Source organism: Pseudophryne corroboree, chromosome 11, assembly GCF_028390025.1.
Source record: "Pseudophryne corroboree isolate aPseCor3 chromosome 11, aPseCor3.hap2, whole genome shotgun sequence".
Classification (NCBI taxonomy): Eukaryota; Metazoa; Chordata; class Amphibia; order Anura; family Myobatrachidae; genus Pseudophryne; species Pseudophryne corroboree.
In genome coordinates, this window is record NC_086454.1 from 41,839,812 (window position 1) to 41,856,286 (window position 16,475).

The 16,475-nt window shown below is 48.0% G+C and overlaps 1 protein-coding gene across 5 annotated transcripts in view; it reads right to left on the reverse strand.

Annotated features, from left to right (window-relative positions):
- Nucleotides 1-16,475, reverse strand: part of DENND5A (DENN domain containing 5A) — a 110,475-nt gene that overhangs the window by 45,464 nt on the left and 48,536 nt on the right. For all 5 annotated transcript variants that reach the window (XM_063944070.1, XM_063944071.1, XM_063944072.1 and 2 more), the window contains one exon: nt 14,409-14,643. In XM_063944070.1, the coding sequence (XP_063800140.1) occupies nt 14,409-14,643 (235 nt within the window). The remainder of the gene's footprint in view (nt 1-14,408; nt 14,644-16,475) is intronic.

The window sequence follows — 16,475 nt, forward strand, 5'->3', positions numbered from 1 at the left end:
CTTTCCCAGCACCATCACCCCTCACCCATAGCAGTCCTTATTTTGGTATAACTGCCCCCTATATTTTAAATAGGAATAGTGCACACATTTGGTGCAAAGCCCAAAAAGGCGCATGTTCTTGCTGGGAAGGGGCATGGCCACACAATAATACCCCCAATTCAAATTACATCACAAAGTAGTGCAACTTTATTCACATTTTATCATGCGATAGTATCCCTTATTCACGGTACATCTCACAGTATTACCACTTTACCTTATATACGTTATTCCACACAGTAGAGCCCCTTATTCACATTAATCACACTGCGTTGCCCTTTATTCACATTACACCACACTATATTGCTCTTTATTCACATTGGACCACACAGTAGTGCCCTTTCTATACATTACGCCACACAGTAGAGCACCTTATACACATAATGCCACATATTAGTAATGCATTTATACACATAATACCACACAGTAATGCCACTTACACATATGACACACATTTAATGTCCTTATAAACACAATGCCCCTTACACATTATGCCAACCTTTATTAATGCCCTTATACACATACTGGGGTAGATTTATTAACCTGGAGAAGGCATAAGGAAGTGATAAACCAGTGATAAAGCAGTGTTAAGTGCAAGGTGATAATGCACCAGCCAATCAGCTCCTGTTAATTTACATATGGGAGCTGATTGGCTGGTGTGTTTATCACCTTGCATTTATCACTGGTTTATCACTTCCTTATGCCTTCTGCAGGTTAATACATCTGCCCCAATGTCCCTTACACATATGCCGCAAATTATTAATACCCTTATACACATAATGACACACATAGTGCCCCTTACACATGTCACACATTATTAATGCCCTTATACACATAATGACACACATAATGGTGGTCATTCCGAGTTGTACGCTCGTTGCCGTTTTTCGCAACAGAGCGATTAGGTGGAAAATGCGCATGCGCATGGCACACAGCGCGCATGCGCTAAGTTATTTAACACAAAACTTAGTAGATTTACACAAGCTCGAGCGACGTTTTTTCAACGCTCGAGTGATCGTAGTGTGATTGACAGGAAGTGGGTGTTACTGGGCGGCAACTCAGCGTTTTCAGGGAGTGTGCTAAAAAAACGCAGGCGTGTCAGGTTAAATCGCAGGAGTGGCTGGAAAAAACGTGGGAGTGGCTGGCCAAACGCAGGGCGTGTTTGTGATGTCAAAGCAGGAACTAAACGGACCGAGGTGATCGCAATCGTAGAGTAGGTCTGGAGCTACTCAGAAACTGCAAGGAATTATTTAGTAGCACTTCTGCTAACCTCTCGTTCGCTATTCTGCTAAGATACACTCCCAGAGGGCGGCGGCCTAGCGTGTGCAATGCTGCTAAAAGCAGCTAGCTAGCGAGCGAACAACTCCGAATGACCCCCAATGTCCCTTACACATTTGCCGCACATTATTAATGCTTTTATACACAAGACACGCATAATGCCCCTTACACATATGCCGAACACTATTGCACAACCTACCCACTCACACACATCACTCACACTGCCACTAACACTGACCTCTGCCTCTGCTTGGATACAGATGTGTCGTCATAAACCTTACCTCAATGCCCCATGCAGCAGGAGATGCCTGTCGTGAGTCAGCTGGCAGCTCTGCTAATGTTTTTGATGAAAATGCATCTTATTTGCATTGCTATGTGGCTAGGATGCACAAGCAGCTTCTGCTGATTAAAATGATATGCGGCATGCCTATATACTGTGTGCGACTGTGGCTGTATCTGCATATGAAATGCTACACACAGAATCTAGGCATGCTGCATATCAGTTTAATCAGCAGAAGCTGCTTGTGCCTCTAGGCATACCAAATGCCCTAGGCATTTGCCTAGTTTGCCTATGCCTAGGGCCGGCGCTGAACCCAACAACTAATCACCAACACTGGTATATCAGGCACATCTGGGCCAATGACCAATGGAGTAAGGACGAAAACCCTTCCCTCCCAAGTAGTCGGGGAAATTAATTAGATGAACTGGACTAAACACCAGTGGGGCAGTAACCATTCAACAGACACGCTTTCTTGAAATAGTGAATGAAGAGACAACTTGACCAAGTCTAGGTGCTGGTAACGGAGGAAGACCAGGATGTACACTGCTGAGATTAGATACATTGGGGCAGATGTATTAACCTGGCGAAGGCATAAGGAAGTGATAAGTGCAAGGTGATAAACGCACCAGCCAATCAGTGCCAATATACCAATTAACAGGAGCTGATTGGCTGGTGCATTTATCGCCTTGCACTTATCACTGGTTTATCACTTCCTTATACCTTCTGGTTAATACATCTACTCCATGGTGCTGGCAACAAGCTGATGGCAGATCCTTAAATTAGTAGTGCACCCCCAGCCACTCAGATAAGGATGTGTATACCCGCATCCTTGATATCAAGAGACTGAGGATTTCCCTTTCTTTCATGGCTTGGATTATTGAGCAAGAGACTCTTTTTAATCACTTCAGTATAAGGAATGATTTAAACCAGTGTGGAAGGGTGTTTGCGCTTTACAGAGTCCTGTGAGCTTCCTCAACCACTCTAGGTACAACCTGAGGGGCATACTTACTGGAGTGCAGGTTTTTAGAAGGGGAGATTGTTGGCCATAGTAACCAATCAGATTCTAGCTATTATCTTCTAAACAGTATGTAGAATCCGATTGGTTGCTATGGACAACATCTCTACTTCTAAAAACCCACACTTTAGTAAATATACCCCTCAGTGTGCTGGATTAGGGTTCCAAAGAGGTTTCCATTTAAAACTTGTGTGGCGCCCACGGCATAGGATTGAGAGGTTAGACTAAAACAATGGTCCACAAGAGATAAGACTTCACCAAACACACGTAGACAGACGAAAATAAGAATTTACTTACCGATAATTCTATTTCTCGTAGTCCGTAGTGGATGCTGGGAACTCCGTAAGGACCATGGGGAATAGCGGCTCCGCAGGAGACTGGGCACAAAAGTAAAAGCTTTAGGACTACCTGGTGTGCACTGGCTCCTCCCCCTATGACCCTCCTCCAAGCCTCAGTTAGGATACTGTGCCCGGACGAGCGTACACAATAAGGAAGGATTTTGAATCCCGGGTAAGACTCATACCAGCCACACCAATCACACCGTACAACCTGTGATCTGAACCCAGTTAACAGCATGATAACAGAGGAGCCTCTGAAAAGATGGCTCACAACAATAATAACCCGATTTTTGTAACAATAACTATGTACAAGTATTGCAGACAATCCGCACTTGGGATGGGCGCCCAGCATCCACTACGGACTACGAGAAATAGAATTATCGGTAAGTAAATTCTTATTTTCTCTGACGTCCTAAGTGGATGCTGGGAACTCCGTAAGGACCATGGGGATTATACCAAAGCTCCCAAACGGGCGGGAGAGTGCGGATGACTCTGCAGCACCGAATGAGAGAACTCAAGGTCCTCCTCAGCCAGGGTATCAAATTTGTAGAATTTAGCAAACGTGTTTGCCCCTGACCAAGTAGCTGCTCGGCAAAGTTGTAAAGCCGAGACCCCTAGGGCAGCCGCCCAAGATGAGCCCACCTTCCTTGTGGAATGGGCTTTTACAGATTTTGGCTGTGGCAGGCCTGCCACAGAATGTGCAAGCTGAATTGTACTACAAATCCAACGAGCAATAGTTTGCTTAGAAGCAGGAGCACCCAGCTTGTTGGGTGCATACAGGATAAACAGCGAGTCAGATTTCCTGACTCCAGCCGTCCTGGAAACATATATTTTCAGGGCCCTGACTACGTCCAGCAACTTGGAGTCCTCCAAGTCCCTAGTAGCCGCAGGTACCACAATAGGCTGGTTCAAGTGAAACGCTGAAACCACCTTAGGGAGAAATTGAGGACGAGTCCTCAATTCTGCCCTGTCCGTATGAAAAATTAGGTAAGGGCTTTTATAGGATAAAGCCGCCAATTCTGAGACACGCCTGGCTGAAGCCAGGGCTAACAGCATTACCACTTTCCAAGTGAGATATTTTAAGTCTACAGTGGAGAGTGGTTCAAACCAATGTGATTTTAGGAACCCCAAAACTACATTGAGATCCCAAGGTGCCACTGGAGGCACAAAAGGAGGCTGTATATGCAGTACCCCCTTGACAAACGTCTGAACTTCAGGAACTGAAGCCAGTTCTTTTTGGAAGAAAATCGACAGGGCCGAAATTTGAACCTTAATGGACCCTAATTTTAGGCCCATAGACAGTCCTGTTTGCAGGAAATGCAGAAAACGACCCAGTTGAAATTCCTCTGTAGGGGCCTTCCTGGCCTCGCACCACGCAACATATTTACGCCAAATACGGTGATAATGCTGTACGGTTACATCCTTCCTGGCTTTGATCAGGGTAGGGATGACTTCATCCGGAATGCCTTTTTCCTTCAGGATCCGGCGTTCAACCGCCATGCCGTCAAACGCAGCCGCGGTAAGTCTTGGAACAGACAGGGTCCCTGCTGGAGCAGGTCCTTTCTTAGAGGTAGAGGCCACGGGTCCTCTGTGAGCATCTCTTGAAGTTCCGGGTACCAAGTCCTTCTTGGCCAATCCGGAGCCACGAGTATAGTCCTTACTCCTCTCCTTCTTATGATTCTCAGTACCTTGGGTATGAGAGGCAGAGGAGGGAACACATACACTGACTGGTACACCCACGGTGTTACCAGAGCGTCCACAGCTATTGCCTGAGGGTCCCTTGACCTGGCGCAATACCTGTCTAGTTTTTTGTTGAGGCGGGACGCCATCATGTCCACCTTTGGTTTTTCCCAACGGTTCACAATCATGTGGAAGACTTCTGGGTGAAGTCCCCACTCCCCCGGGTGAAGATCGTGTCTGCTGAGGAAGTCTGCTTCCCAGTTGTCCACTCCCGGAATGAACACTGCTGACAGTGCTATCACATGATTTTCCGCCCAGCGGAGAATCCTTGCAACTTCTGTCATTGCCCTCCTGCTTCACGTGCCGCCCTGTCTGTTTACGTGGGCGACTGCCGTGATGTTGTCTGACTGGATCAGCACCGGCTGACCTTGAAGCAGAGGTCTTGCTAGGCTTAGAGCATTGTAGATGGCCCTTAGCTCCAGGATATTTATGTGAAGTAATGTCTCCAGGCTTGACCACAAGCCCTGGAAATTTCTTCCCTGTGTGACTGCTCCCCAGCCTCTCAGGCTGGCATCCGTGGTCACCAGGACCCAGTCCTGAATGCCGAATCTGCGGCCCTCTAGAAGATGAGCACTCTGCAACCACCACAGGAGAGACACCCTTGTCCTTGGTGACAAGATTATCCGCTGATGCATCTGAAGATGCGACCCGGACCATTTGTCTAGCAGATCCCACTGGAAGGTTCTTGCGTGGAATCTGCCGAATGGGATTGCTTCGTAAGAAGCCACCATCTTTCCCAGGACCCTTGTGCATTGATGCACTGAGACTTGGCCTGGTTTTAGGAGATTTCTGACTAGTTCGGATAACTCCCTGGCTTTCTCCTCCGGGAGAAACACCTTTTTCTGGACTGTGTCCAGGATCATCCCTAGGAATAGAAGTCGTGTCGTCGGGATCAGCTGTGATTTTGGAATATTGAGAATCCAACCGTGCTGGCGCAGCACTATCTGAGATAGTGCTACCCCGACTTCCAACTGTTCCCTGGATCTTGCCCTTATCAGGAGATCGTCCAAGTAAGGGATAACTAAAACTCCCTTCCTTCGAAGGAGTATCATCATTTCGGCCATTACCTTGGTAAAGACCCTGGGTGCCGTGGACAATCCAAACGGCAGCGTCTGAAACTGATAGTGACAGTTCTGTGCCACAAACCTGAGGTACCCTTGGTGAGAAGGGTAAATTGGGACATGTAGGTAAGCATCTTTGATGTCCAGAGACACCATATAGTCCCCTTCTTCCAGGTTTGCAATCACTGCTCTGAGTGACTCCATCTTGAATTTGAACCTTTGTATGTAAGTGTTCAAGGATTTTAGGTTTAAAATTGGTCTCACCGAGCCGTCCGGCTTCGGTACCACAAATAGTGTGGAATAGTACCCCTTTCCCTGTTGTAGGAGGGGTACCTTGATTATCACCTGCTGGGAATACAGCTTGTGAATGGCTTCCAATACTGCCTCCCTGTCTGAGGGAGACGTCGGTAAAGCAGACTTTAGAAAACGGCGAGGGGGAGACGTCTCGAATTCCAATTTGTACCCCTGAGATACCACTTGAAGGATCCAGGGTCCACTTGCGAGTGGGCCCACTGCGCACTGAACTTCTTGAGACGGGCCCCCACCGTGCCTGAGTCCGCTTGTAAAGCCCCAGCGTCATGCTGAGGACTTTGCGGAGGCGGGAGAGGGCTTTTGTTCCTGGGAACTGGCTGTTTGTTGCAGCCTTTTCCCTCTCCCTCTGCCACGGGGCAGAAATGAGGCGCCTTTTGCCCGCTTGCCCTTATGGGGCCGAAAGGACTGCGCCTGATAATATGGCGTCTTCTTAGGTTGAGAAGCTACCTGGGGTAAAAATGTGGATTTTCCAGCAGTTGCCGTGGCTACCAGGTCTGATAGACCTACCCCAAATAACTCCTCCCCCTTATAAGGCAATACTTCCATGTGCCTTTTAGAATCCGCATCGCCTGACCACTGCCGCGTCCATAAACCTCTTCTTGCAGAAATGGACAGCGCGCTAACTCTTGATGCCAGTCGGCAAATATCCCTCTGTGCATCACGCATATATAGAAATGCATCCTTCAAATGCTCTATAGTCAGTAATATACTGTCCCTATCTAGGGTATCAATATTTTCAGTCAGGGAATCCGACCACGCCAGGCCCGCACTGCACATCCAGGCTGAGGCGATTGCTGGTCGCAGTATAACACCCGTGTGAGAGTATATACATTTTAGGATATTCTCCAGCTTTCTATCGGCAGGTTCCTTTAGGGCGGCCGTATCAGGAGAGGGTAGTGCTACCTGTTTAGACAAGCGTGTGAGCGCTTTATCCACCCTAGGGGGTGTTTCCCAACGTGCCCTATCCTCTGGCGGGAAAGGGTACGATGCCAATAACCTTTTAGGAATTATCAGATTTTTATCGGGGGAAACCCACGCCTCATCACACACTTCATTTAATTCCTCGGATACAGGAAAAACTACAGGCAGTTTTTTCTCACCAAACATAATACCCTTTTTAGTGGTACTTGTATTATCAGAGATATGCAATACATTTTTCATTGCTTCAATCATGTAACGTGTGGCCCTAGTGGAAGTCACGTATGTCTCCTCATCATCAACACTGGAGTCAGTATCCGTGTCTGTGTCTGCCATTTGAGGTAACGGGCGTTTTAAAGCCCCTGATGGCGTTTGAGACCCCTGGACAGGCACAAGCTGAGTAGCCGGCTGTCTCATGTCGTCAACTGTCTGTCGTAAAGAGCTGACACTGTCACGCAATTCCTTCCATAAGCTCATCCACTCAGGTGTCGACTCCCTAGGGGGTGACAATTGTATAATAGGCAATTGCTCCGCCTCCATCTCATTTTCCTCCTCAAACATGTCGACACAATCGTACCGACACACCGCACACACACAGGGAATGCTCTGATAGAGGACAGGACCCCACTAGCCCTTTGGGGAGACAGAGGGAGAGTATGCCAGCACACACCAGAGCGCTATATATAGACAGGAATACCACTATAAAATGTGCTTTTCCCTTTATAGCTGCTGTTAGTATCAAAACTGCGCCAAATTAGTGCCCCCCTCTCTTTTTTACCCTTTTCTGTAGTGCAGGACTGCAGGGGAGAGTCAGGGAGACGTCCTTCCAGCGGAGCTGTGATGGAAAATGGCGCCCGTGTGTTGAGGAGATAGGCTCCGCCCCCTTCTCGGCGGCCTTTTCTCCCGCTTTTTTCGTGAGTTCTGGCAGGGGTTAAAATACATCCATATAGCCCTGGGGGTTATATGTGGTGTATTTATGCCAGCCAAGGTGTTTTACATTGCTGCTCAGGGCGCCCTCCCCTAGCGCCCTGCACCCTCAGTGACCGGAGTGTGAAGTGTGCCTGAGTAACAATGGCGCACAGCTGCAGTGCGCTACCTTGTTGAAGACTGATGTCTTCTGCCGCCGATTTTTCCGGACCTCTTCTTGCTTCTGGCTCTGTAAGGGGGCCGGCGGCGCGGCTCTGGGACCGAGCTCCGAGGCTGGGCCTGTGTTCGGTCCCTCTGGAGCTAATGGTGTCCAGTAGCCTAAGAAGCCCAATCCACTCTGCACTCAGGTGAGTTCGCTTCTTCTCCCCTTAGTCCCTCGATGCAGTGAGCCTGTTGCCAGCAGGTCTCACTGAAAATAAAAAACCTAAACTTAAACTTTCACTAAGCAGCTCAGGAGAGCCCCTAGTGTGCACCCTTCTCGGCCGGGCACAAAAATCTAACTGAGGCTTGGAGGAGGGTCATAGGGGGAGGAGCCAGTGCACACCAGGTAGTCCTAAAGCTTTTACTTTTGTGCCCAGTCTCCTGCGGAGCCGCTATTCCCCATGGTCCTTACGGAGTTCCCAGCATCCACTAGGACGTCAGAGAAATAAAGTGTGAGATTATCAGTCTCCAGCAAGATGCGACAATACCTAATCCAATAGGAACACTATTTTCTCTATCGTCCTAGTGGATGCTGGGGTTCCTGAAAGGACCATGGGGAATAGCGGCTCCGCAGGAGACAGGGCACAAAAGTAAAGCTTTCCGATCAGGTGGTGTGCACTGGCTCCTCCCCCTATGACCCTCCTCCAAGCCAGTTAGATTTTTGTGCCCGGCCGAGAAGGGTGCAATCTAGGTGGCTCTCCTAAAGAGCTGCTTAGAGAAAGTTTAGCTTAGGTTTTTTATTTTACAGTGAGTCCTGCTGGCAACAGGATCACTGCAACGAGGGACTTAGGGGAGAAGAAGTGAACTCACCTGCGTGCAGGATGGATTGGCTTCTTGGCTACTGGACATCAGCTCCAGAGGGACGATCACAGGTACAGCCTGGATGGTCACCGGAGCCTCGCCGCCGGCCCCCTTGCAGATGCTGAAACATGAAGAGGTCCAGAATCGGCGGCAGAAGACTCCTCAGTCTTCTAAAGGTAGCGCACAGCACTGCAGCTGTGCGCCATTTTCCTCTCAGCACACTTCACACGGCAGTCACTGAGGGTGCAGGGCGCTGGGAGGGGAGCGCCCTGGGAGGCAAATGAAAACCTATTTGGCTAAAAAATACCTCACATATAGCCTCCGGGGCTATATGGAGATATTTAACCCCTGCCAGAATACACTAAAGAGCGGGAGACGAGCCCGCCGGAAAAGGGGCGGGGCCTATCTCCTCAGCACACAGCGCCATTTTCCTTACACAGCTCCGCTGGTCAGGACGGCTCCCAGGTCTCTCCCCTGCACTGCACTACAGAAACAGGGTAAAACAAGAGAGGGGGGGCAAAATAGTGGCAAAAATTATATTATAAAAGCAGCTATACAGGGAGCACTTATTATAAGGCTATCCCTGTCATATATAGCGCTTTTGGTGTGTGCTGGCAAACTCTCCCTCTGTCTCCCCAAAGGGCTAGTGGGGTCCTGTCTTCGTTAAGAGCATTCCCTGTGTGTCTGCTGTGTGTCGGTACGTGTGTGTCGACATGTATGAGGACGATATTTGTGTGGAGGCGGAGCAATTGCCAAATATGGGGATGTCACCTCCTAGGGGGTCGACACCAGAATGGATGCCTTTATTTATGGAATTACGGGATAGTGTCAACACGCTAAAGCAGTCGTTTGTCGACATGAGACGGCCGGACAATCAGTTAGTGCCTGTCCAGGCGCCTCAAACACCGTCAGGGGCTGTAAAACGCCCTTTGCCTCAGTCGGTCGACACAGACCCAGACACAGGCACTGATTCCAGTGGCGACGGTGACGAATCAACCGTATTTTCCAGTAGGGCCACACGTTATATGATTTTGGCAATGAAGGAGGCGTTACATTTAGCTGATACTACTGGTACCACTAAACAGGGTATTATGTGGGGTGTGAAAAAACTACCTATAGTTTTTCCTGAATCAGAAGAACTAAATGATGTATGTGATGAAGCGTGGGTTGCCCCCGATAAAAAGATGCTAATTTCAAAGAAGTTATTAGCTTTATACCCTTTCCCGTCAGAGGTTAGGGCGCGCTGGGAAACACCTCCTAGGGTGGATAAGGCGCTCACACGCTTATCTAAACAAGTGGCGTTACCCTCTCCTGAGACGGCCGCACTTAAAGATCCAACAGATAGGAGGATGGAAAATATCCAAAAAAGTATATACACACATACAGGTGTTATACTACGACCAGCTATAGCGTCAGCCTGGATGTGCAGTGCTGGAGTAGTTTGGTCAGAGTCCCTGATTGAAAATATTGATACCCTGGATAGGGACAATGTTTTACTGTCTTTAGAGCAAATAAAGGATGCATTTCTTTATATGCGTGATGCACAGAGGGATATCTGCACACTGGCATCACGGGTAAGTGCTATGTCCATTTCGGCCAGAAGAAGTTTATGGACGCGACAGTGGTCAGGCGATGCGGACTCAAAACGGCATATGGAAGTTTTGCCGTATAAAGGGGAGGAGTTATTTGGAGTCGGTCTATCAGATTTGGTGGCCACGGCTACAGCCGGGAAATCCACCTTTTTACCTCAAGCTACTCCCCAACAGAAAAAGACACCGACTTTTCAACCGCAGTCCTTTCGTTCCTTTAAAAACAAGAGAGCAAAGGGATATTCATATCTGCCACGAGGCAGAGGAAGGGGGAAGAGACACCAACAGGCAGCTCCTTCCCAGGAACAGAAGCCCTCCCCCGCTTCTACAAAAGCCTCAGCATGACGCTGGGGCTTCTCAAGCGGACTCGGGGGCGGTGGGCGGTCGTCTCAAGCATTTCAGCGCGCAGTGGGCTCACTCGCAGGTAGATCCCTGGATCCTGCAGATAATATCTCAGGGGTACAGGTTGGAACTAGAGACAGATCCGCCTCGCCGTTTCCTGAAGTCTGCTTTACCAACGTCCCCCTCCGAAAGGGAGACGGTTTTGGAAGCCATTCACAAGCTGTACTCTCAGCAGGTGATAGTCAAGGTACCTCTTCTACAACAGGGAAAGGGGTATTATTCCACTCTATTTGTGGTACCGAAGCCGGACGGCTCGGTAAGACCTATTCTAAATCTGAAGTCCTTGAACCTGTACATAAAGAAGTTCAAGTTCAAAATGGAGTCACTCAGAGCAGTGATAGCGAACCTGGAAGAAGGGGACTTTATGGTGTCCTTGGACATCAAGGATGCGTACCTCCACGTTCCAATTTACCCCTCACACCAGGGGTACCTCAGGTTCGTTGTACAAAACTGTCACTATCAGTTTCAGACGCTGCCGTTCGGATTGTCCACGGCACCTCGGGTCTTTACAAAGGTAATGGCCGAGATGATGATTCTTCTTCGAAGAAAAGGCGTATTAATTATCCCATACTTGGACGATCTCCTAATAAGGGCAAGGTCCAGAGAACAGCTAGAGAGGGGATTAGCACTGTCTCAAGAAGTGCTAAAACAACACGGCTGGATTCTGAATATTCCAAAATCCCAGTTAATGCCGACAACTCGTCTGCTGTTCCTAGGGATGATTCTGGACACTGTTCAGAAAAAGGTTTTTCTCCCGGAGGAAAAAGCCAAGGAGTTGTCCGAGCTTGTCAGGAACCTCCTAAAACCAGGAAAGGTGTCTGTACATCAATGCACAAGAGTCCTGGGAAAAATGGTGGCTTCTTACGAAGCAATTCCATTCGGCAGATTCCATGCACGAATTTTCCAGAGGGATCTGTTAGACAAATGGTCAGGGTCGCATCTTCAGATGCACCAGCGGATAACCCTGTCTCCAAGGACAAGGGTATCTCTTCTGTGGTGGTTGCAGAGTGCTCATCTATTGGAGGGCCGCAGATTCGGCATACAGGATTGGATCCTGGTGACCACGGACGCCAGCCTGAGAGGCTGGGGAGCAGTCACACAAGGAAGAAACTTCCAGGGAGTGTGGACGAGCCTGGAAACGTCTCTTCACATAAACATTCTGGAACTAAGAGCAATCTACAATGCTCTAAGCCAGGCAGAACCCCTGCTTCAAGGAAAACCGGTGTTGATCCAGTCGGACAACATCACGGCAGTCGCCCATGTGAACAGACAGGGCGGCACAAGAAGCAGGAGTGCAATGGCAGAAGCTGCAAGGATTCTTCGCTGGGCAGAGAATCATGTGATAGCACTGTCAGCAGTGTTCATCCCGGGAGTGGACAACTGGGAAGCAGACTTCCTCAGCAGACACGACCTTCACCCGGGAGAGTGGGGACTTCATCCGGAAGTCTTCCACATGCTGGTAACCCGTTGGGAAAGACCAATGGTGGACATGATGGCGTCTCGCCTCAACAAAAAACTGGACAGGTATTGCGCCAGGTCAAGAGATCCGCAGGCAATAGCTGTGGACGCGCTGGTAACGCCTTGGGTGTACCAGTCGGTGCATGTGTTTCCTCCTCTGCCTCTCATACCAAAAGTATTGAGAATTATACGGCAAAGAGGCGTAAGAACGATACTAGTGGTTCCGGATTGGCCAAGAAGGACTTGGTACCCGGAACTTCAAGAGATGATCACGGAAGATCCGTGGCCTCTACCTCTAAGGAGGGACTTGCTTCAGCAGGGTCCCTGTCTGTTTCAAGACTTACCGCGGCTGCGTTTGACGGCATGGCGGTTGAACGCCGGATCCTAAAGGAAAAAGGCATGCCGGAAGAAGTCATTCCTACTTTGATTAAAGCAAGGAAGGAAGTAACCGTGCAACACTATCACCGCATTTGGCGAAGATATGTTGCGTGGTGCGAGGATCGGAGTGCTCCGACGGAGGAATTTCAACTGGGTCGATTCCTACATTTCCTGCAATCAGGATTGTCTATGGGTCTCAAATTGGGATCTATTAAGGTTCAAATTTCGGCCCTGTCGATTTTCTTTCAAAAAGAATTGGCTTCAGTTCCTGAAGTCCAGACTTTTGTTAAGGGAGTGCTGCATATACAGCCTCCTGTGGTGCCTCCAGTGGCACCGTGGGATCTCAATGTGGTTTTGGAATTTCTAAAATCTCATTGGTTTGAACCACTAAAAAAGGTGGATTTAAAATATCTCACATGGAAAGTGACCATGTTACTAGCCCTGGCTTCGGCCAGGAGAGTGTCAGAACTGGCAGCTTTATCTTACAAAAGCCCATATCTGATTTTCCATTCGGACAGGGCAGAACTGCGGACTCGTCCGCATTTTTCTCCCTAAGGTGGTGTCAGCATTTCATCTGAACCAGCCTATTGTAGTGCCTGCGGCTACAAGTGACTTGGAGGACTCCAAGTTACTGGACGTTGTCAGAGCATTAAAAATATATATTGCAAGGACAGCTGGAGTCAGAAAATCTGACTCGTTGTTTATATTGTATGCACCCAACAAGATGGGTGCTCCTGCGTCTAAGCAGACGATTGCTCGTTGGATCTGTAGCACAATCCAACTTGCACATTCTGTGGCAGGCCTGCCACAGCCTAAATCTGTAAAGGCCCACTCCACAAGGAAGGTGGGCTCATCTTGGGCGGCTGCCCGAGGGGTCTCGGCATTACAACTTTGCCGAGCAGCTACGTGGTCAGGGGAGAACACGTTTGTAAAATTTTACAAATTTGATACTCTGGCTAAGGAGGACCTGGAGTTCTCTCATTCGGTGCTGCAGAGTCATCCGCACTCTCCCGCCCGTTTGGGAGCTTTGGTATAATCCCCATGGTCCTTTCAGGAACCCCAGCATCCACTAGGACGATAGAGAAAATAAGAATTTACTTACCGATAATTCTATTTCTCGGAGTCCGTAGTGGATGCTGGGCGCCCATCCCAAGTGCGGATTATCTGCAATAATTGTACATAGTTATTGTTAACTAATTCGGGTTATTGTTAAGAAGCCATCTTTCAGAGGCTCCTCTGTTATCATACTGTTAACTGGTTTTGATCACAAGTTGTACGGTGTGATTGGTGTGGCTGGTATGAGTCTTACCCGGGATTCAAAATTCCTCCCTTATTGTGTACGCTCGTCCGGGCACAGTACCTAACTGGCTTGGAGGAGGGTCATAGGGGGAGGAGCCAGTGCACACCACCTGATCGGAAAGCTTTACTTTTGTGCCCTGTCTCCTGCGGAGCCGCTATTCCCCATGGTCCTTTCAGGAACCCCAGCATCCACTACGGACTCCGAGAAATAGAATTATCGGTAAGTAAATTCTTATTATAACAAATATATATTGAATAGCAATCAATGGTAGCAATGGAAAAATAAAATGTAAATCAGCGTAAAGTGCTGGGGATACGTTCCTATGCTACGATAGAACCAAGAACCCACAAACAGTGAAATAATATTCTGCTTACCGGCTTCTTCGATTGCTGTGCATTTCTGATACATGGATGTGCGCAGGGTCGGGGTCCTGACGTTTAACAGTCGTATCTTGTCCACCCTTGCATCAAACACGCGTAACACGGGATCCTTGTCGTCCTCGTCGTGGCACATAATTTTATTGTCAATGAAGGAGGCGAACATCTGGGTCTCCAGGAATCGCGAGAGAAAAGGCAAATACGGCTCTGGCTGGTCGGAGAGGAAAGACGCCTGCACAGAGAAAGGGAGGGTCCGTGAGCAGAGACTCTGATAAGCCAATCACGCGTCTGCTAAGAGAGATTACTTAGAAAGACGTCCAATCACATACATCTCTGCTGCTCGTAACTGCTGAATTTCAGGGGAAACTGCCCAATCTGTAGAACCACAACGCTCCCAGAAGATAGACCACTTCCATCCCTCTGCTAAATACACCACACAGGCAGATTTCGGGCAAAGGTATGACAAAGGGGTATACTTAGTAAGTGAGGGGTATCATTCAGTGATATTGCCCTTTTAAATCTGTCAACTGCAAAAAGTTGGGTGTTTTGGAAATCTGATGCTTAGTAACTATATCTCGATAGACTTTCTAAATACACCTATTAACCTGGTACTAATGTCAAAAAAGTAAGTATTCACTCCTTTTGCTGAAACACACCTACATGGTGCTATCCATTCTCTTGTCAGAGGTCACATTACTCACCGCAGTTCACCTGTTTACAATTTAGGTGTTTTAATTGACTTAAAATGAAATATAAATAAAACTTTCATGTGAGAAGTCTCATGGCTTATTAGTGCACTTCCTAATAACTGCTTCATCATGAAGATCAAAAGAACAATTTATGGTTAAGGAGAAACGCATGTCAGGAGAAGAATTTCCAACAGCCCACGGTCACATGCATCAAATATAAAAGGAAAGATTATGGCACAGCTGTAATTTTTGTTTTAGAATTTGTGCCAGAAGGGCACTTCTGAATGATGCTAACAAGAAACTTCAGATACTACAGTCTTTCATGGCAGAGAAGGGAGAACAGTCCACGGGAAACAATGGCCCTCATTCCGAGTTGTTCGCTTGCTAGCTGCTTATAGCAGCATTGCACACGCTAAGCCGCCGCCTACTGGGAGTGTATCTTAGCATAGCAGAATTGCGAACGAAAGATTAGCAGAATTGCGAATAGAAATTTCTTAGCAGTTTCTGAGTAGCTCGAGACTTACTCCTACACTGCGATCAGTTCAGTCAGTTTCGTTCCTGGTTTGACATCACAAACACACCCAGCGTTCGCCCAGACACTCCCCCGTTTCTTCAGACACTCCCGCGTTTTTCCCAGAAACGGCAGCGTTTTTTCGCACACACCCATAAAACGGCCAGTTTCCGCCCAGAAGCACCCACTTCCTGTCAATCACACTACGATCACCAGAACGATGAAAAAACTTTGTTAGGCCGTGAGTAAATTACCAAACTTTTGTGCAGATTTACTTGACGCAGGCGCACTGCGAACAGTGCGCATGCGCAGTTTGCGACTAATCGCTTCGTTGCGAAAAAATCTAACGCGCGAACAACTCGGAATGCCCCCCAATATCGGGACACTTCCCAAATCTGTGGATTATGCTACCTACAATCTGCCAGAAAACATGAAAGGGAGACCTATACACCAAGTCGGAGAACGTTAAATGATCTGATGAGACCAATATTTGAGAATCTGGCCTCAAGGTAAAGAGCTACGCTAGGAGTTATTCTCGTGGGCATTTGAGAAGCAAAATATAAAACCATTTTTGGGGCAGTATTCCGAACACCGTGGTGTACGATTAAACCATTTAGGATTAAGAGGATTAATCAAAAGGACTGTAATTTCGTCCAAGGCATGTGCATGTATTTCAATAAATTATGAGAATTAAACCTGACACAATGATCCAAGATAGATGGTTTATATGGAATATGCAATCTCTAATAAGACCTCACATTGTTAAATCGGACATACACATAGGTTCCAATTGTATAGGCCACATGACCAATCTCACAGGGAATTCCTGGCTCAACCAGGTAGATATCAAAAAGCTTCTCACAT